The sequence below is a fragment of the Musca autumnalis genome, unplaced genomic scaffold, assembly GCF_047663935.1.
Source record: "Musca autumnalis isolate F117 unplaced genomic scaffold, ASM4766393v1 scaffold_4, whole genome shotgun sequence".
Taxonomy (NCBI): Eukaryota; Metazoa; Arthropoda; class Insecta; order Diptera; family Muscidae; genus Musca; species Musca autumnalis.
Genome location: NW_027411977.1, coordinates 240,059,771 through 240,073,372, shown reverse-complemented (window position 1 = coordinate 240,073,372; position 13,602 = coordinate 240,059,771). Strand labels below are relative to the sequence as shown.

General features: G+C 39.7%; 1 protein-coding gene across 2 annotated transcripts in view; it reads left to right on the top strand.

Annotated features, from left to right (window-relative positions):
- Positions 1–9,527: 9,527 nt before the first annotated feature.
- comm3 overlaps positions 9,528–13,602 on the top strand; it is a 162,721-nt gene continuing 158,646 nt past the window's right edge. The window contains exons 1-2 of one of the 2 annotated variants that reach the window (XM_073986420.1): positions 9,612–9,786; positions 9,850–10,124. In XM_073986420.1, coding sequence (XP_073842521.1) covers positions 9,851–10,124 — 274 coding nt within the window. In that variant the 5' untranslated portion in view covers positions 9,612–9,786; position 9,850. Of the gene's footprint in view, positions 10,125–13,602 lie in introns of both variants that reach the window. The other variant, XM_073986419.1, reaches the window with a different exon arrangement.

Sequence of the window (13,602 nt, the reverse complement as noted above, 5' to 3'; positions counted from 1 at the left end):
ACCTTTTAGTACTTTTCGTAAACATAAGTACGATTTTCCAAAATTCCCTTCACATTTTAATACTAAACTCCAACAGAAATCTTAATTCAAAATTTCAGGATTCCAGTTCTATTACTTCACCCAAATTGTACGAAATTTAGTGGCATTTAGTACACATAAGAACGCATTTTAAAAATTATCTCCATATCTCAATCCTACGCTCCAGCAGTAATATTAATTCCCAGCTTCAGGGTTCCACGAATGTTCATCCACAATCGAAATTGTACCAAATTTAGTACTTTTCGTACACATGAGTTCACAACCGGAACACACCTTCTTGTATAAACCTTAGTTCTCAAACTTAATTATCAATCCAAATTGCAAGCTTATAGCGCTATCTATTTACATAATATAATACCTACACTTATAGTACGAATTTCCGAAAACTCTTTGGTACATCTTAGTACGAATTTCCAAATCTAATCTTAAACTCCAGTAGTAATCTTAAATCTAAATTTCAGGATTCCAGCTTTATCGATTCAACCAAATCCAAATTGTACCAAATTTAGTACCATTTAGTACACATAATTACGACATTACAAATGTATCTACATATCTACAATCAAACAGTAATATTTTTTTCTAAATTTCTTGATTCCAGCTCCATCCGTTCACCCAGATTCAAAGTGTACAAAATTTAATACGATTTAGTACACATAAGTACGAATTTTCAAAACTACCTCCATACCTCACTACTACACTCCCATAGTAATCGCAGCTCTAAATTTCATGATTCCAGCTCTATTCTTTCACTCACATCCAAATTTAGTACCATTTAGTACTTTTCGTACACATAAGTACTATTTTCCTAAACTGCCTCTACTTTTCAATCCTACTCTCCAATAATAATCTTAATTCCAAATTTCAGGATTCCAGCTCCATTCGATCACCTCAAATCCAAATTGTACTAAATTTAGTACCATTTAGTACACATAAGTACCCATTTCCAAAACTATTTCCATATCTCAATCCTACACTCCAAAAGTAATCATAGTTCTAAATTTAACGATTCCAGCTCTATTCGTTCACTCAAATCCAAATTTAGTACCATTTAGTACTTTTCGTACACATAAGTACGATTTTCCAAAACTGCCTCCACATTTCAATCCTAAACTCCAACAATAATCTTAATTCCAAATTTCAGGATTCCAGCTCCATTCGTTCATCTCAAATATAAATTGTACTAAATTTAGTACAATTTAGTACACATAAGTACCCATTTCCAAAACTATTTCCATATCTCAATCCCACACTCCAAAAGTAATCATAGTTCTAAATTTAACGATTCCAGCTCTATTCGTTCACTCAAATCCAAATTTAGTACCATTTAGTACGTTTCGTACACATAAGTACGATTTTCCAAAACTGCCTCCACATTTCAATCCTAAACTCCAACAATAATCTTAATTCCAAATTTCAGGATTCCAGCTCCATTCGTTCATCTCAAATATAAATTGTACTAAATTTAGTACACATAAGTACCCATTTCCAAAACTATTTCCATATCTCAATCCCACACTCCAAAAGTAATCATAGTTCTAAATTTAACGATTCCAGCTCTATTCGTTCACTCAAATCCAAATTTAGTACCATTTAGTACGTTTCGTACACATAAGTACGATTTTCCAAAACTGCCTCCACATTTCAATCTTAAACTCCAACAATAATCTTAATTCCAAATTTCAGGATTCAAGCTCCATTCGTTCACCTCAAATCCAAATTGTACTAAATTTAGTACCATTTAGTACACATAAGTGTCCATTTCCAAAAGTATCTCCATATCTCAAGACTACATTCCTGCAGTAATCTTAAATTGCAGTTTCATGATTCCAGCTTTATTCGTTCACCCACAATCGAAATTGTACCAAATTTAGTACCATTTAGTACATTTCGTACACATGAGTTAACAACCAGAAAACAACTCCTTATATAATCGTTAGTTCTCAAACTTAATTATCATTCCAAATTTCAAGCTTTTTGCTCTATCCCTTCACATGATACCTAATGGTACCAAAATTAGTACATTCCAGTACACTTATAGTACGATTTTCCAAAAACCCTTTGGTACATCTATCGTACACATAAATAGGGACCCACGTTCCAAATTTCAGAATTCTAGCTCTTACCGTTTTCATAATACAAAGGGTACCATATTTAGTACCTTTTAGTACTTTTCGTACACTTCTAGGTCGAATTTCCAAAAACCCAGCCTTATCTCACCCCTACACCCCAACAGCAACCTACACCCAAAATTTCAACTTTCTAGCTTCAGCGGTTTCGTCTGGGCGCTGATGAATCAGTCAGTCAATCAGTCAGTCAGTCAGTCAGTCAGTCACTCACCTCACTACTCTTTTATATATATAGATTTGAAATCCACTTGAAGTTTGTTTCACTCTTTTTATTTAAGAATGATTTTAGTCGAATCGAACAAGAAAACGAACAAGAAGAAGAGGAAGAAGATGAGGAAATAAAAAGCGATAAAAATTAAGATACTTTTTAACACATTTTATGATGAAAACTAGTTAAAGCAGATTGAGTGTGAAACTATATGGTAGGGGAGGGTATGTGCCAACTGCGGCACATGGTATTGGTGCAAACGAGAATAAAGAATTCATGTTAACGAATTTCACATTGAGAAACAGTAATAGAAGATCCGTTGGAAGTATTATAGAGGTGTTCTATATATAGAAGCACACTTAAGAAGTCCTCTATATCTAGAAAATGTTAGGGGTCTTATAGGTATATAAGGCCAGTTAGAGGTATTTTATATATAGAAACAACTTTTGAAGTTATCTATATCTAGAAGATTTTAAAGGTCTTAGGTCTTTAAAGTGTCCGCATTAGAAGACACTTTGGAGATCTTCCACACCTAAATGGCATTTTGAAGACTTCCATCCCTAGAATATCCTTTTGATTTCTTACATACATAAAGTCCCCTTTCCACACCTTCCACAACTAGAGGATTTTTTAGAGATATTCCGTACCTATAACATCCGTACCATCTTGTAAATATATAGAGGACCCTTTGGAGTACATTGTCCTTTATCAAATCCCATTAATAGGATTTCTATACCTATAAAACAATTTAGAGGCTTTCTGTACATAGAAGCCTTTTTCGGATTTCATTTGAGCTCCTTCTTTAAAATAGGTAGCTTCTAAACTCTAAGGTCCCCTCTTTATGGAACTCATTCCGTAGTAAAAAGACTTCTATAGAACACCTATTATACTATAAGGACTTCTGTCGACCTTCTTCTCTACTATAAAGACTTTTATCGACCACTAACTATTATGTAAGGACCTCGATCGATCGCCTTCTATAATAAAATAATCTCTATTTAATTCCTTATATACTATAATCGACTTCATTCTATTCTAAAAGGAACTCTTTTGAGCTTCTTCCATACTATCAGGGCCTCTATTGAGCTCCTCCTATACAATAAGGACTTACATCGAGCTCTTCCTATACAATAAGAACTTCTATTGAGCTCCCATATATTATATGTGTCTATATTGACCTTAACCTGTAAAACTCGGACCTCTATCGAACTCCTCAAATACTACCAGGATCTATATTCAACACCGCCTGTACAATGAAGACCTCTATAGACTTCTATAAAGTTGCATTTATACTATAATGACCTCTATAAAGTTCCGTTCATACTTTAAGTAACAAATACTATATTATAAGGACCTATATCGATCTCCTTCTACATAATAAAGACTTCTATTGAGATCCTTCTATACTATAAGGTCCTTTATTGACCTCTCCCTGTACAATAGGGTCCTTTACGTATCCCCTGTTATACCAAAATACCTCTATGGAGCTCCTCCCGTACACTAAGGACTTCTACCTAGCTCCATATACATATAAGGGCATCTATTAACCACCCCCTGTACAATTCGGGCCTATATCGAGCTCTTTCTAAGGCCTTTAATAGAGCTTAATTTATAATATAAGGACTTCTATAGAGTTGTATTGATATTTTAAGGACCTCTATTGAACTCCTAACATACTATAAGGACCTCTATCGAGTTGCTTTTTTAAGAATCTCTCTAGCGTTTCTTCTGTACAACAAGGACTTCCATCGAGCTCCATATACATATATTATAAGAGCCTCTATTGACCTCACCCAGTACAACACGGTCCTTTACGGTCTCCGTCTACACAATAAGGACTTTTTACGATCTAATAGATAAAAAGAACTTCCATTGAGCTCTTTGATCTCTATCGAGATCATTCTCTAAATTGAGGACCTCTATTAAGCTCCCCCTACAAGTTGTTTCTACACAATACGAACCTCCAAAGAACTTCTCCTACACTATACTGACCTCCAAAGACCTCCTTTAAGAGCTCCTCCTACTCTATACGGACCTCTCACGAGCTATAAGGACTTCTATCGACCTCCTCCTATACTATACGGACCTCTATAGAGCTCCTCCTATGCTATACGGACCTCCATAGAGCTCCTCCTATGCTATACGGACCACCATAGAGCTCCTCCTATGCTATACGGACCTCCATAGAGCTCTTCCTATGCTATACGGACCTCTATAGAGCTCTTCCTATACTATACGGACCTCTATAGAGCTCTTCCTATACTAAACGGAACACTATAGAGCTCCTCCTATTATATACGGCCTCTATAAAGCTCCTCCTATTCTACACGGACCTCTATAGAGCTCCTTCTATTCTATAGGGACCTCTATAGAGCTCCTCTATACGGATCTCTATAGAGCTCCTCCTATTCTATACGGATCTCTATAGAGCTCCTCCTATTCTATACGGACCTCTATAGAGCTCCTCGTATAGAGCTCCTCCTATTCTAAACGGACCTCTACAGAGCTCCTCCTATTCTATACGTACATCTATAGAGCTCCTCCTATTCTATACGGACCTCTATAGAGCTCCTCCTATTCTATACGGACCTCTATAGAGCTCCTTCTATTCTATATCTATAGATCTCGTACTACACTATAAGAACCTCTATTGAGCTCCTTCTCTATAAGACCCTCTATTGAGATCCTCGTATAGTATAGGGACCTCCTAAGAGCTCCTCCTACTCTATCCGGACCGACCAAGAGCTCCTCCTACTCTATGCGGACCTCCCAAGAGCGCCTCCTACTCTATACGGACCTCATAAGAGCTCACCCTACTCTATACGGACCACCCAAGAGCTCCTCCTACTTTATAGTGACCTTCCAAGAGCTCCTCCTCTATAAGCTCCTCCTATTTTATACGGACCTCTATAGAGCTCCTCCTATACTATACGGACCTCTATAGAGCTCCTCCTATACTATACGGACCTCTATAGAGTTCCTCCTATACTATACGGACCTCTATAGAGCTCCTCCTATACTATACGGACCTCTATAGAGCTCCTCCTATACTATACGGACCTCTATAGAGCTCCCCCTATACTATACGGACCTCTATAGAGCTCCTCCTATACTATACGGACCTCTATAGAGCTCCCCCTATACTATACGGACCTCTATAGAGCTCCCCCTATACTATACGGACCTCTATAGAGCTCGCAAATAATATACGGACCTCTCACGAGCTCCTCCTATACTATACGGACCTCTCACGAGCTCCTCCTATACTATACGGACCTCTCACGAGCTCCTCCTATACTATACGGACCTCTCACGAGCTCCTCCTATACTATACGGACCTCTATAGAACTCCTCTTATACTATACTGACCTCTATAGAGCTCTTCCTATCCTATACGGACCTCTACAGAGCTCCTCCTATACTATACGGACCTCTATAGAGCTCCTTCTATACTATACGGACCTCTATAGAGCTCCTTCTATACTATACGGACCTCTATAGAGCTCCTTCTATACTATACGGATCTCTATAGAACTCCTTCTATACTATACGGACCTCTATAGAGCTCCTCCTACTCTATACGGACCTCTCCTTCACTATACTGACCTCTGAAAAGCTCCTCCTACTTTATACGGACCTCTCAAGAGCTCCTCCTACTTTATACGGACCTCTCAAGAGCTCCTCCTACTCTATACGGACCTCTCAAGAGCTCCTTCTATACTATACGGACCTCACACGAGCTCCCGCTATACTATACGGACCTCTCACGAGCTCCTCCTACTCTATACGGACCTCGCAAGAGCTCCTCCTGCTCTATACGGACCTCTCCTACACTATACGGACCTCTCAAGAGCTCCTCCTACTCTATACGGACCTCGCCTTCACTATACAGACCTCTCAGGAGCTCCTCCTACTCTATACGGACCTCTCAGGAGCTCCTCCTACTTTATACGGACCTCTCAAGAGCTCCTCCTACTTTATACGGACCTCTCAAGAGCTCCTCCTACTTTATACGGACCTCTCAAGAGCTCCTCCTACTCTATACGGACCTCTCAAGAGCTCCTCCTACTCTATACGGACCTCTCAAGAGCTCCTTCTATACTATACGGACCTCACACGAGCTCCTCCTATACTATACGGACCTCGCACGAGCTCCCCCTATACTATACGGACCTCAAACGAGCTCCTCCTATGCTATAAGTACCTCTCACGAGCTCCTCCTATACCATACGGACCTCTCACGAGCTCCTCCTATACTATACGGACCTCTCACGAGCTCCCACTATACTATACGGGCCTCACACGAGGTCCTCCTATACTATACGGACCTTTCACGAGCCCCTCCTACACTATACGGACCTCTCACGAGCTCCTCCTATACTATACGGACCTCTCACGAGCTCCTCCTATACTATACAGACCTCCCACGAGCTCCTCCTACATTATCCGGACCTCACACGAACTCCCCCTATACTATACGGACCTCTATAGAGCTCCTCCTATACTATACGGACCTCTATAGAGCTCCTCCTATACTATACGGACCTCTATAGAGCTCCTCCTATACTATACGGACCTCTATAGAGCTCCTCCTATACTATACGGACCTCTATAGAGCTCCTCCTATACTATACGGACCTCTATAGAGCTCCTCCTATACTATACGGACCTCTATAGAGCTCCTCCTATACTATACGGACCTCTATAGAGCTCCTCCTATTCTATACGGACCTCTATACAGCTCCTCCTATACTATACGGACCTCTATACAGCTCCTCCTATACTATACGGACCTCTATACAGCTCCTCCTATACTATACGGACCTCTATACAGCTCCTCCTATACTATACGGACCTCTATACAGCTCCTCCTATACTATACGGACCTCTATACAGCTCCTCCTATACTATACGGACCTCTATACAGCTCCTCCTATACTATACGGACCTCTATAGAGCTCCTCCTGTACTATACGGACCTCTATAGAGCTCCTCCTATACTATACGGACCTCTATAGAGCTCCTCCTATACTATACGGACCTCTATAGAGCTCCTCCTATACTATACGGACCTCTATAGAGCTCCTCCTATACTATACGGACCTCTATAGAGCTCCTCCTATACTATACGGACCTCTATAGAGCTCCTCCTATACTATACGGACCTCTATAGAGCTCCTCCTATACTATACGGACCTCTATAGAGCTCCTCCTATACTATACGGACCTCTATATAGCTCCTCCTATACTATACGGACCTCTATAGAGCTCCTCCTATACTATACGGACCTCTATATAGCTCCTCCTATACTATACGGACCTCTATAGAGCTCCTCCTATACTATACGGACCTCTATAGAGCTCCTCCTATACTATACGGACCTCTATAGAGCTCCTCCTATACTATACGGACCTCTATAGAGCTCCTCCTATACTATACGGACCTCTATAGAGCTCCTTCTATACTATACGAACTTCTATAGAGCTCCTCCTATACTATACGGACCTCTATAGAGCTCCTTCTATACTATACGGACCTCTATAGAGCTCCTTCTATACTATACGGACCTCTATAGAGCTCCTCCTATACTATACGGACCTCTACAGAGCTCCTCCTACACTATACGGACCTCTACAGAGCTCCTCCTATACTATACGGACCTCTCACGAGCTCCCCCTATACTATACGAACCTTACACGAGCTCCTCCTACACTGTACGGACCTCTCACGAGCTCCCCCTATACTATACGGACCTCACACGAGCTCCTCCTATACTATACGAATCTCACACGAGCTCCTCCGATACTATACGGACCTCTCACGAGCTCCTCCTACACTGTACGGACCTCTCACGAGCTCCTCCTATACTATACCGACCTCTCACGAGTTCCTTCTATACTATACGGGCCTCTCACGAGCTCCTCCTATATTATACAGACCTCACACGAGCTCCCCCTATACTACACGGTGTGAGTACAGACCTATACTATACAGACCTCTTACGAGCTCCTCCTATTCTATACGGACCTCTCACGAGCTCCTCCCAGACAATAACCTCTATTGAGCTCTTCCTTCAGTATGCGGATCTCTATTGAGCTCTTATAACACTATATGGGTCTCTAATGGGCTCTTCTTACACTATACGGACCTCTATTGAGCTCCTTCTACACTATAAGGTCAACTGAGCTCCTCCTATAACATAAGATCTCCTCCTACACTATACGGACTTTTATTCAGCTATTCCTATACTACTAAAGAGCTCGTTCCATGCTATACGGACCTCTATTAAGCACTTCCTACACCATGCGGACCTCTAAGGAGCTCCTCCAACACCATACGAACCTCTAAAAGCTCCACCTACACTCTACTGACCTCATACATAATACGGACCTATATCGAGGTCCTTCTGCACTGTGCAGACCTCTATTGAGCTTGTTCTGCATTATTCGGACGGACCTCTATTGAGTTTTCTACACTATAGGGACCTCTAACGAGCTCCTACTACACTATACGGACCTTTATTGAATTCCTTTTATACGATACGGACGGCTGAAAAGCTCCTCCAATGATATACGGACCTCTATTGAGCTCCAACTACACTATGCGAACCTCTATTGAGCTCTTTCTACACTATTCGGTTCCTACACTATAAAGAACGCTATTGACCTTCTGTTATACAGTACAGACCTCTATTGAGCTCTTTCCTTTAAAGATATTGTCCTGCATTATATGGAACACTATTTAGCTCCTTCTATACTATAAGGACCTCTATTGTATTCCACCGGCAATATAAGTAGCTCTATTGAGCTCCTTTTATTATATACGGACCTCTATTGAACTCCACCCATATTATACGGACCTCCATTGAGCTCTTCCCATACTATACGGAGCTCTTTTGAGCTCCTCCTACCTAATCCCCAGGTTTATTGAATTCGCCCCATTACCTTGAAGATCCATTAGTACCGTTCTCTCAAAAAAATCCGCGACATTGACACCACTGATACAAACGAAAGCTTTGCTAACACTTCACAAATTCTCACTTCCACCCTCTTTCTAGACAGGTGCTAAACATTTAACTAATAAACAACCAAGTTTTCTCTTTCCGCTCAGGTGTAAACAAATAACAGTAATTTTTGCTAACCAGAAGCTCAGATCGCAGATGCCTAACTAAGAAATGCCATTGAACAAATAGACAGACCTCTGATAAAAATATCAAAAAAAAATAAATAAATAAATAAAAATAAAAAATGTTTTCAAAAAGTGTGTGCTAAAATAAATTAATTTCAAGATCAACAGCAACAAAAACAATACAAAACTCTGCAACGGCAGATGCCTTTGGTGCAGATCAAGAGGCCTTGCAGTTTCCTTTTTAATGTGATACGAGGCGGTCACCGAGATAATTAAAAAAAGTGTTCTAATTAAGAAAAAAAAAAACAAACAAAAATGACAACTAATATTCCACCAAACTTCAGAATGCCTGAGGATCAATTGCTTGTTATGTACAGCAGCAGCAGCAGCGGAGCCTCCTCATACCTGGAGAATCCCATGGAGAATGTTTTCATCGTAAGCATGATGATATTGGCATGGTTCCTATTGATTGTGGGCTTTTCTATTTGTTTTTGCAATCAATGTGGCCGTACGGATTGCCTGCTCTTCAAGCTGTCATCATGTTGTGGCCTAGAAGGGGTGCGCAGTGAGCAGGGGGATTTTGATGCGGACAGTATAACCACAGTGGGAACGGTAAGGGGTAAGTGAAAACTAATAGATATAATATCTGTAGCCGTTATAAAGATAAAAAAGAAACTGATACCCGGCAACGTGTGTTGATGTGGGAGTGAAAAGCTTCACATGTGTTATTTGTGCAAAATTTAAAGCATACTTTTAGGCCCACAAACAAATACCAACAGTTAGTTCATCATTGTTAAGCAAATTTGAAACCAAACCAAAAAAAAGTTTCTTTGTTTTTTAACATTGTATGGCAAATTAACAATTTGTTTGATGTCAAATACTACAAAACCTCAACTTTGTCTTCTTCTTCTTCTTCAGCTTCGGCTTCTGTCTGTGGCCAAAAGTCTATATGGTAACATTTTTGGCCCATAAACTCTGGTGTTTTATGGTTTCAACATATGTTGCTGTTTTTGGGGTTTGCTTGGTTTTCAAACAAATTGCAAATTGTTGCTGCTGCTTCTGCTGTTGAATAGCTTTCTCTCTATTGTTGCTGGTTGTTCTTCCAGCTATTGTTTGCCATAGTTTTGTTAAACTAAAAGAAAATAAAATTGCAAAAATTGTGGTAAATTGTTAGTTGTTGTTGTAGAAATTTTGGCTCTATGCCAAGAAGTATCATTGAAACTGGTTGTTGTGTTTAGGCAAATTGTTAAAGGACACCAGTAGAAAGTCGTTATAGTGAAATGTGACTAATTTTTAAAATTTTGACCAAGAAAATTATCAAAAGGAAGAGAAAATACATTTAGACTCTCGTTGGACCTGTAGAAGGACTTTTGTCTATAGACTACTATTGAAAAATCTTCTCTTCCTTGAAGACTTTTAGAAGGTCTTCCCTCTAAAGAAGGCTTTTCGAGGGTCTTTTGTTCAAGTATTCCTGCAGATGACTTGCGGTATGCAGAAATCCTTTACCATGTCTTTTGCCAGTAGAAAACCTTTCGTTGGTCTTTGCCTGCAAGAGACCGAAGTCGTTCTGTCTCTACAAAACTCAGTTTTGTAAGGAACCCTACAGAGATCAATCAGTTACCGAATGGGTAAGGAGTTGCTCGTTAGGGGACCGTATTGTAATGAAGGAACAAGATAGACTTCACTATTGTATAGGATATAGACGCGGAACTATATGTGGCTTTCTATACTACAGTACAGGCCAGCAAGGTATAGAAGGAGTACTGAAGCAGCTCGATGAAGGTACACAAAGTATTGGTGGAGACCGATAAAAGTCCGAAAGTGCACACCGGAGGTATGCAAAATATATGAGAATTACTATACAGTTAAACAAATATAAACAGTCTTCGATTGAGGCTAGTATTGTATCGGAAGACCTTTAGAAGATATTTTTCCAAAGAAACACCTTTAGAAGGTATTCCGCCCTTAGAAGACTTTTGGAAGATCATCTGACTACAAAATATCTCTTGATGGTATTCTGTCTATAGAAGACGTTTCGGAGGTCTTCTGTACCTTAAAAAGGATGTCCATAAAATACCTTAAAAAAGGGGTTCATAACATAGAAGGCCTTTAGAAAGTCTTTGCAGTAAATATTTAGAAGATCATCGTCCCATAGAAGGCCTTTAGAAGAAGAAGAAGAAGATGAAGACTTCTTGAACGATTTTCTGACTACAAAATACCTTTTGAAGGTATTCTGCAGTTTCGGAGGTTCTCGGTATATAGGAGACCCTTTCCACAGAAGATCTTTTGTTTCCTTAGAAGACCTTTTAAAAGTCTTTGGTTCAAAGAATGGCTTTAGAAAGTCTTTTATCAGAGAAGACCTTTGAAAATAGAAGATCTGAGAAGGCTTATGACCTAAGACTACTTGTTGGAGAACTCGCGTCCATAGAAGATCTATTAAGGGCTTCGCACTGTAGAAGACCCTTTGAAGGCCTTTTGTCCAAGGAAGACCTCGAAAATGTTCTGTCAGTAGTGGACCTCTGAAGGCCTTCTATTAATAGCTTTTAAAGGACTTCTTTCCATAGAAGACCTTTTGAAGATCTTCTGGCCTTGGCAGAGCTTTCGAAGGACTTCTTTCCATAGACATTTAAAGGTCTTCTCCCTGTATGATTTCTCTCAGTAAAAAAACTTTTAAAGGACTTCTGTCTACAAAAGTCCTCTGAATATCTTCTGTCCATAGAAGATCTGTTAAGGTCCTCTGTCAGTAGAGGACCTTTGAAGGGTTACTGCCAATAGAAGACCATTTGAAGGCCTTCTGTCCTTAGCAGACCTTTTGGTGGACTTTTTTCCATAGAAAACATTTTATCGGCCTTCTCCCTGCAGAAGACCTTCTCTTTTCTATTAAAGATACCTGAAGGTCTTCTGTCCATAGAAAACCTCTTAAGGTATTCTCTTTAAACAAGACTTCTTAAGACCTTAATATACAAAAGACCTCTGAGGGTATGCTGTAAATAGTGAACATCTAAAGGGGTTCTGCCAATGGAAAGGTTTTATGCCCACAGAAGACATTCTGAAGGCCTTCTGTCTATAATAAAACCTTCAGAAAACCTCTGTCCATAGACGATTTATTTGTAGGTTTTTCCCTTTATAGAATACCTTTTCAAAATCTACTACTATAAACCAGTTGGAGAACTCGCATCCATAGAAGACCTATTAAGAGCTTCGCACTGAAGAATACCCTTTGAAGGCCTTTTGTCCAAGAAAAACCTCGGAAAATCTTCTGTCATTAGTGGATCTCTGAAGGCCTTCTTTTAATAGAATACTTTTTGAAGATCTTCTGACCTTGGCACAGCTTTTGAAGGACTTCTTTCCATAGACTTTTTAAAGGTCTTCTCCCTGTACGATTTCTCTCAGTAAAAAACCTCTTTTGGACTTCCGTCTACAAAAATTCTCTGAATATTTTCTGTCCATAGAAGACCTGGTAAGGTCCTCTGTGAGTAGAGGACCTTTGAATGGCTACTGCCAATAGAAGACCATTTGAAGGTCTTCTGTCCTTAGCAGGCCTTTTGGCGAACTTCTTTCCATAGAATACTTTTTAATGGCCTTCTTTTCTATTAAAGATGCCTGAAGGTCTTCTGTCCATAGAAAACCTATGAAAGTATTCTGTTTAAACAAGACTTCTTAAGGTCTTTCATCTATAAAAGACCTCTGAAAGTCTTCTGTTAATAGTAGACCTCTAAAGGGTTTCTGCCAATGGAAGACCTTTTGTAGTTATTCTGTCCATAGAAGACATTTTGAAGGTCTTCTGTCCATAAAATAACATTTAAAGGTTTTATGTCCATAGAAGAACTTCTGAAGGCCTTCTGTTTATAGAAACCCTTCAGAAAACCTCTGCCCATAAACGATATATTTTTAGGCCTTCCCTCTACCTTTTCAAAATCGGCTACAATAAGGGCCTCTACGGAGCTCCACCTACATATAAGCAGCTTTATTGAGTTCCTCCTATAAACAGCTTTATTGAGCTCCTACTATACTATATGGACTTCTATCGAGCCCAATCTATATTATTGAGCTCGTGATAGTATATCACCTCTATTGAGCTCTGATATTCTTAAAGA